This window comes from Camelus ferus, chromosome 28 (genome assembly GCF_009834535.1).
Source record: "Camelus ferus isolate YT-003-E chromosome 28, BCGSAC_Cfer_1.0, whole genome shotgun sequence".
In the NCBI taxonomy this organism is placed as follows: Eukaryota; Metazoa; Chordata; class Mammalia; order Artiodactyla; family Camelidae; genus Camelus; species Camelus ferus.
In genome coordinates, this window is record NC_045723.1 from 3,396,251 (window position 1) to 3,405,088 (window position 8,838).

Genomic DNA, 8,838 nt, shown 5'->3' on the forward strand with positions numbered 1-8,838 from the left:
GAACAAACTGAGAGAGCCTGGCAGGGGGCTTGGTGTGGAAGAGAAGGTCTGGGGTCACACAGCATCTTCCAGAGTCAACTGGGACCAAGCCACTATCACTTCTCTGTCACCAGGACCAAAGTCACGGCATGTCGGGGCTGGAAGGGATCCACAGACCAGCTCATCCTGGCTTCCCGTTTTACACATGGGGACACCAGGGCCCAGGGAGGGTAAGGATGGGCAAGCTAACCCAGGAGGCAGGACCTGGGGCTCCAGTCCCTCCATCCTTTCTCCCACAACCAAACTTCCCAGCCCAGTCAATAGCACCACTGTCCCCAGCTCCTCCGGGGACATGTACAGGGCATATGCACCCCTTCCACTGAGTTCAGAGTAGCCACGGCTCATGGCCTTGATCCAGAGTCCTGAGAAGGGCTTAGCCTTGAGGTCAAGGCCAGGTACCCACTAACTGTCCAGCTAAACTAGGGCTTGTTACCTAAAGTGAGGGCCACAGAACCACCTTGTTAGAAAAGCAGAATCCCAGACAGGGCCCCAGACTTTGGATCAATCTGCATCTTAACAAGATCCCTGGGAGATTCGTGTGCACATTGCAACGTGAGAGGTACTAGGTTAGAACAAGCCACGTTCCCCCCGCCAGCCTCAGTCTCTCTAAGGGAAATGGCAGACCTCCGACCTCTTTGCCCCAGCGAACACACTGGGAGCTAGGCCTCGGGCATGGCCTCCTGAGGGACTGTTGCGTTTTGTGGGGGGTTCTGGTACATGGAATTCCAGCTCCAGCAAGGCTGGGGAGCAATGAACACTTCTCCCATTCTGTCTGCTTGGCCTTTCTCCTCTCTGCCAGAGACCCAGGCCTGGGGCAACTTCACAGGTTCTGGGACGCAGCTAATTTAATTCAATTCGATTCAGCCACATTGATTAAGCGCCTCCTGTATCCTGGGGTCTGTAGCAGTGAATTTGTACCCTGGCTGTACATTACAATCATCTGGGGTGCTTTTTAAAACTACTGATGCTGGGCTCCACCCCAGGCCACTGGAAACAAGGTGTCTGGGGGCAGGCCTGCGCACAGGTAATTATTAATGTGACTTAGGCAATTAGAATGCGCAGCTGGCTTGAGAGCAACTGGTCAGGGTGAGAGAGAAGTCTACCCCAAATCTTGCCCAGGCCATCTCCCCACTTCCCCCAGGCCAACCAGCTGCAGCAGTTCTGTTGCAAACCAGAAGGAGTCATCAGGAAATTCCCTGGATATTGTAACCCGTGACTGCAACCTTGAATTAATCATCAGCACTGTGATGTGATCCTGGCCCGTGACTAGGGGACTTGCTGAATCTTTGGAAACCTGTCTACTGGCCTCCTCCAGACCCAGGGACCTGTGCCCGAGAACCCCAGGCTGATGGGGGCCCAGATCTGCTCCCAAGCTGGTAAGTGGGAGCCCTGAGCTCGTTCCCTGGACCAAGAAAGCAAGAAGCAGAGGGATGCTATGTGCTACTGCTCGGGTGGCGGGAGGTAGAGGTATGTCAGTGTAAATCCTGCTCAGAAGAAGTCTGTGATTCAGGCTGGGCCGCCTTTGATAGCGAGCTGTTGTGAGGCACCACAGCAGTGCACTTCCTGGCCTTGCAAGAATCCACTAGAGGCCAGGTGACCCGGGTCCAGAATCCCTGCAGTGATGTGGTGACCTGCATGACCCATTTGCCTTCAGATCCTGCTGTGCAGAGAGATGACTGGATAGAGTGGGAAACAGGGTAGAGTTTAGGGGGCCTGGTGGAAGACATGGGTTCCCAGCTCTGCCAGATTGAGCTGTGGGACCTTGGACAAGTCAATTCTCCCTGGGGCCTCAGTTTCCTCATCCATAGGCTGGGGGCCAGTGCCACCCACCCTGCCAGTTACAGAGCTGCCAGAAGGTCACCAGGCCCCATACTCCTCTGTGAGCCTCCCCTGAGGCCACTGTGTTCCCTTAGTGTGCGGGAGTGAGAGATGGAAAACCCGATCTTTTACCACTAGCGATCTGGACCACGCATCCCTGGACCTTTCTCCCTCCCAGACAAAGGGAGCCTTGGCCCTTGGCCCCTAGTGGCCGAAGGCTCAAGTGCCAGCAACAGGCACCACTTGGGCCTGGCCACCACTGCCACTGCCGCTGCTGCAGCAACTGGGTTTGGATCCCGGGCAATGTTGGTGCCAAGACAGAGGCAGCGCCGGTATGCGGGCGAGGAGCTGGGCCCTGGCTCCCTCACTTCTGGCTGCACAACCACCTCCCCAGGCTCAGTTCCCTTGGAGTGCTTTGCTGAGGGGTGGTGGGGAGGCTGTGAGGCACTCGGCAGGTGCCCAGCGCCAGGAGAGGCTTGAGGGCTGGAGGGGTGGTGATGATCATAATCAGGACTCAGGGAGGTCCCCGCTGAGCCAGAGGCTGACCCTCGGCCTCTTCAATTTGCACAAAGGCCTTGCTGCAAAGATTCTCTGATTAGAATCCACCTGTCCGGAGGGTGGAACATCCCAAAGGCCATGACTGTGTTCCCTAAACTCCCGGCAGCCCGGGGGGTCCTTGTGGTTAAGGCTAGTGCAGAGTAGGGGCACAAGGGACGCAGGTGGAGTAATCAGGGAGGGTCCTCCACCGACACCTCCACATCTGGAACCCAGGGTCCTGCCTGAGAATGGGGCTGATAATAAGAACGGTCACCATGGGCATAAGGTGCTCCAGCACCCGGACGCTCTGAATCCCCTGCCCAGCCGGCTGGGGAGAGGCCTACTTGGAGAGCCACACTTGGCCTGGGCCCGCCTCTGCCACTCCCCACCCCCGGAACAGGGTGGGCCGGTAGCCCAGGTCAAAGAATGGGAGGAGCCCTGCAGCCCCATGGGAGGAGATGCCACCAAGAGTCAGCTCCAAACTGGGAGGGGCTGTGCAGAGCCCCAAGAAAAGCAGGGGAGGGGCCCCGTGGGCCGATGCCGTCCTGCGGGCTCTCTGCCTGGCTGACAGGACGAGGGTGGGTGTCAGTGCCACTCAATTCAGCCTTGTGCAGGTGAACAACCAACACAGCCATACAGGAGAGCACGTGTGGAGAGGCTGACGCCCAGGGAGCCCTGTGCGCCTTGTGAGGGCCATGCCCAGGCCCTCAGGCCGCTGCTGGGGGCTGCTGAGGTAGTGAATGGGGCCTGGGCGTGCAGCTGGGAGAAGGGAGCACAGTCCCCTGGCCCCTGGTGTCCTGCGCAGTCTCCCCCCTCTAACTGGTGACATGAGGGTTTAGCTCCCACGGGCCACTGGGAAGCTCCTGATGCAGGGAAAGGGTGAGCTTTGCAGACTGTCAAATTCCTGGCCATGACTAAGCCTGTTTATCCTGAGGTCCCCAGGGCCTCCCTGCGCTGCTGAGGGATTCATGCATCCACCCAGGCCATTCCTGGGTGCTCTGCCTCCTCCTGCTCTCCCTTCCAGTCAGCCAGTTCTCTGCCTCCTCTCCTTCCCCGTCCCCCACTCCACCTCCCACTGCCTCTAGAGCCGGTCCTGCCTGATTTAGCCTCTGTCCAGGGCAGCTGTGCAGGGGATGGAGTGGAAACTCCATCCACTCACCCCTTTCCAAAGAGAGGAGCCAGTTCTTGGCCAAAATGAGCTCATCTTTGCTGGGTACCATCTAGGACCAAGGAGCAGAGCCTGATGGGTCTCCTGTTCCCCCACCTCAGGGATGGGCTGCGACCCAGCCAAGTGAGGTGGGGTGGCCTCCACCCTCCAGGGTGGGCTGTGGTGGGCACTTAACCCCTCCCATTCAGGATCCCCTGGCAAGTGCCCGGAGACTTCGGGCCTGGCCTGGCAGGCTTATCGTTCCCATTGGTAAGGAGCCCAAACCCAGAGGGGCAGTGACCTGCCTAGGTCAGCCGCCAAACCGGGGCTAGAATCCCAGCAACCCCAGTGGGTGCAAGGACAGGTCCATCTGATGGCAGGACCCTCAACTCTGGCTCCTGGTCACCATCTGTGTCTACTCTGGACCTCCCTCTTGCTTGCACAGCCTGGAGAAACAAGGGGTAGTGGGAAGACCCTCTGGAAGGGAGGGAAAGACCAGGGCATTCCAGGAAGATCCAGAGGGCAGGGGCCTTGCTCCTCTGGGCTGGAGTCTGGCTCAAGTTTTTAATTTTTATTTCAATTTTTATTGAAATATAGTCGATTTACAACATTGTGTTATGGCTCAAGTTTTGATTGAATTCACCTCTTTATTTTCAGCCTCCCTCCTCCAACCCAGAAAGAGCAAGGCCAGGAGGGAGGGGGGAGGAGGACAGAGGAGGAGAGAAGAAGGGAGGAGGAGGAGGAGGGAGGAGGGGAGGGGGAGAAAGATAAGGCCAGGGGAGCTGGCATAGGGCAATTCTGGGGCAGGAAGCTCTGGCAGCTTCCTCAGGCCTCTGGGGCTGAGAGGAGGGGCTGCCCAGCAAGGAACTTTCCCTCCTGGCTGCCAAATGGAGTCAGTTCAGGAAGTTCCCTGATTTCAAAGCCTACCCTAGGCCTTGGCTGGGCTCCACCCACGATTCTGAGGGGCTGACCTGGGACCCCAAGTCCAGCCTGCCGCCCCTCACCGGGTTGGGTGTTGCCAGGTCCCCCTTCCCTCCCAGGACAAGGAAGTCACCCTCACTGGGGAACATAGCCTTCACAAGTGTCACAGGTTCTTTGTGGGAAAATCATAAAGTCACGCAGGTACAGAGGAAGACACAGAACCACCATTGAAACCCAACCTCCGGAGCCGACCACAGACAGCATGTCGGCCCACCTCCTTTCAAGGGCATTTAATTTTTACAACATCCCTACAGGAAGGGAACTGAGGCTTGGGGAGATTCATGGAGGGAACTCTGTTCCTGGACACGCGAAGTGTGTTCTTTACTGGTTCTAAGACGGTCTCTGGAGGTCCCCTGGGGGAAGAAGGGGGACAGTAGCCGTGGGGGGCGGGGGTTTGTGATATTGCTCCCCCGGGGCTGGGGAAGGGCTGAGGCGGCCCCAGGGTGCCGGGGGGTGGAGGCAGCCCCGGGCACCCCTCGGGTCCGCCCCGCCAGCACTGATGCCCCTGCCCCACCCGCTCCGCAGACGCCGAGGCGCCGGGAGAGACACTGCGTTTCCACGCCGAGGCCCTGGGCGCGCAAGTGCGTCTGGACGCGGAGCGCAGCACCGCGCTTAGGCGCGCCACGTTCCACGACGGCATCGTGTTCAGCCAGCGGCCCGTGCGGCCGGGCGAGCGCGTGGCGCTGCGCGTGCTGTGTCACGAGCGCGGCTGGTGTGGGGGCCTCCGCCTGGGCTTCACGCGCCTGGACCCCGCGCGCGTGCCCGCGCGCAGCCTGCCGCCCTTCGTGTGCCCGGACCTGGAGTGGCAAAGCCCGACGTGGGCGGCTGTGCTGCCCGACGGCTGCGCGCGCACGGGGGACGTGGTGCGCTTCTGGGTGACCCGCCGCGGCCGGCTCTTCGCCCAGGTCAACGCGGGTCCCCGGCTGCTGCTGCGCAAGGACGTGCCCATGGGCGCCCCGCTCTGGGCTGTGATGGATGTGTACGGGACCACCAAGGCCATTGAGCTGCTGGGTGAGGCCACGGGCGGGGACCCAAGCACCGCCCCGGGAGGTGGGGGGGTCGGTGGAGACTCCGGTGGTACTTCACCCTCATTGGGAGCTGCAGGGCGAGCCATTCTTTAGCTCATATTTGGTCAGTTTTTCCTTCAGATCCTGCCAGGTGTCAGGTGTGAAGATGGGCACTGGGGACAAGACCCAGTCGAGGGCAGCCTTGTCTCTAAAGAATGATAAGTAGGCGTGTTCAGCACCCCAAACATCTGTTGGAGGGCTGATCGCGTTCACAAAAGAAGAAATTGGGGAACTGGGCTTTGCAGTCTAAGTAGGAGTTTGCTGGAGACAAAGGTGGCAACGTGGCAACAACAGGAACACAAGTGTGAGGGTCAGAGGTGAGCAAGGAGGCAGCCTAGGGGTGAGAAGCAAAGGTGAGATGTTCAGGTACTGGGTGGGGAAACAAGGACCACCTGAAAGGAGAGTGGGTTTCAGGGGAGCTTCGAGATACAGGAACACTCGTAAAAGGAAATGTTGGCATTCCTGACGTGGTGCTCTGTGGGCCTGTGCGAGCATTCCATTCCCCCCAGCGCCTTTGTTTTTAAAATTCCTTGTCACAGCTGTGAGGCCTCAGCCCCGGAGCACCTGACTTGGCAGGTCTGGAGTGGGGCCCGAGCACCTGTTTTGCCCACCTCCTGAGGGATTTTAATGCACATCCTGGTTTGGGACCATGAGCCACACTGATGGTCTCCACTCAGGCAGCGGCAACAGGGCAAAGAGGAGCTGTCTGAAGGAATGGTGGGTTAGGAAGAGGACTCTGCAGCTCCACAAATCCTCTGCTGAGTTAAACTGGGGAAGGGGTGGTCAGGACAGGGCTGTACAACCAGCTGGGAGCTCCAGACTGCAACCCAGAAAAGAAAGGAGACGGACACTTTGCTTTAGGGGCAGGGGTTGCGGTGTAGGGAAGTGAGGGGTGGAATGGGAGCACCCTGGCTTTGCTTTCCCCAGGCCCTGACTTTCCCTCTCTGCCTTAGATCCTACAGCCAGCACCTTCCCCACAACCATGCCACATGTCCTTGGTGGTGAGATCCCGCCTGAGCCTGGAGGTGAGTGGCTTCCCCGGCACCAGGGACTCCCCAGGACTCCAGCACCAGGGCAGCTGGGCGAGGCCCCAGCCCTGGGAGCTCAGTTGTCTATTCAAGTCCCATCAAGTCTCCCACAGGCTTTAGGCCAAAAAGATTAGACTCTGCCACTGGAAACCTAAAAGCAACTTAACAGCTCTGCCTTCTAGAACATTGGCTAACTTAACAGGTTCGTGGAGGGCATGTTCACGAACAGGTGTTATTTTGTCCCTACTTTAAAAAAGCAATCCATGTTCATAGTAAAAGCTTTGCCAAATAGAAATAAAAGAAATATTAAGGGGTAAAGAAGGAAGTTAAAAAAAAAACCCAAAATCTCCCATAACCTCTTAGGTGGATTTCCTCCCAGTATTTTGTAGTCATGTATATGTATGGGGCATTTTTTGTGCTTTGTTTTCCGTCTTTTCTAAATCAGAATTTTATTATATATACGTATGTACCTTATAATTTTCTTCCCAATTTTTTTCACTTGATTATGTTGTAAGCATTTTCTAACAAAGTAACATTCTTCAAAATCCAACCGCATAGCCTTGTATGCTGTAGTTATATCATGAGTGAGCTGCCCATCCCCTTTCCCCCAAGTGACCCTGACCAATGTTGTCCCCCTTCCCAGCCACAGCAGGAGAGGAGTGTGTCATCTGCTTCCACCGGGCTGCCAACACCTGCTTTGTCCCCTGCGGCCACACACACTTCTGCAGCTCCTGTGCCTGGCGGGTCTTCGGAGACACGGCCAAATGCCCCATGTGTCGCTGGGAGATCGAGGCAGTGGCCCTGGCTCGGGGCCGTCCTGCTCTGGGCACTGGCGATGGCCTCTTGGTTTCGGTGGCAGATTGGACCTAGCTCTGAGCCGGGCCCAGGCCGAGGGAGTGGGTGCAGCTCCGCCCTCTTTCTGGGAAATAGAAAGGCTGGTCAGCAAGGGCCAGGTGGGGAGAGGGAGGCAGAGCCACAGTGACTCTTCCCCTCCTCGGCAGGTTGGGGCCAGTGGAGCAAGGAGGCGCCCCTTTCTGCCCACACTGGACTGTCTCCCTGGTGGGTGCCTGGCTAGAGAAAGTGGCTCAGCATTGGGCCACCAGGCTTCTGGCCCCTCTGCTTAGTTCTCGGTTCATTTGTGCCTGGCAAAGCTTTCGGCTGGCCACCTGGTTCAGCCACCGTGGACCTAGCCACCCCTGGTATGACTAAGTCCCAGGAGTCCCAAGAACCCATGGGTGTCACTGAGAAGGGCCTTTGTGTAGAGAGGGGGCGGCAGCAAGCTGACCCCTGGTTTTATGGCTAAAGAATTTAATTTATTTGTGTGTATACATACGCACGCACCGCATCTTTATCCATTCATCTGTTGATGGACAATTAGGTTGCTACCGTATCTTGGCAATTGTAAATAATGCTACTATGAGCATTGGGGTGCATGTATTGTTAAGGTCTGTGTCTCTAAATCTGAAGTGAGTCTCTTATAGGTAGCTATATATGGGTCTTGTTTTTGTATCCATTCAGACACTTTGTGTCTTTTGGCTGGAGATTTAGTCCGTTTACATTTAAGATAATTATTGATATGTGTTCTTATTGCCACTTTTTAAACTGTTTTGGGTTCGTTTTTATAGATCTCTTTTCTTCCCTTCTTCTCTTGTGATTTGATAATGATCTTTAGTGTTATGTTTGGATGTCTTTTTCTTTTTTGGGTGTATATCTGTTATAGATTTTTGGTTTGTGGTTACCATTAGATTTTTATATTTTATATGTATGTGTGTGTGTGTATGTGTATATACACACACACACATATATATATGACTTTTTTTTATTGTGTTTAACTGTATTGCATTTCACAGACATTGCATTTTTTTACAAATTGAAGGTTTGAGGCGCCCTGTCTCAAGCAAGTCTATCAGAACCATTTTTCCAACAGCATTTGCTCACTTCATATCTCTGCGTCACATTTTGGTAATTCAATATTTCAAACTTTTTCATTATAATTATATTTGTTTTGGTGATCTGTGATCTTTTTTTTTAATTGAGGTATAGTCAGTTTACAATGTTGTGTCAGTTTCTGGTATACAACACAGTGTCATACATGGATATACATATATTCATTTTCATATTCTTTTTCAACATAAGTGACTACAAGATATTGAATATATTTCCCTGTGCTATACAGTATAAAGTTGTTTATCTATTTTATACATACCAGTCAGTATCTGCA

The 8,838-nt window shown here is 55.3% G+C and overlaps 1 protein-coding gene across 1 annotated transcript; it reads left to right on the forward strand.

The window, feature by feature from the left end:
• The first annotated feature begins 1,087 nt into the window (after positions 1-1,087).
• Positions 1,088-8,630, forward strand: NEURL3 (neuralized E3 ubiquitin protein ligase 3). Its single transcript, XM_006177644.2, has 4 exons — positions 1,088-1,415; positions 5,048-5,533; positions 6,543-6,614; positions 7,261-8,630. The coding sequence occupies exons 1-4, from the start codon at positions 1,388-1,390 to the stop codon at positions 7,485-7,487; spliced, it is 813 nt and encodes a 270-aa protein (XP_006177706.2). The 5' UTR covers positions 1,088-1,387; the 3' UTR covers positions 7,488-8,630.
• Positions 8,631-8,838: the final 208 nt, after the last annotated feature.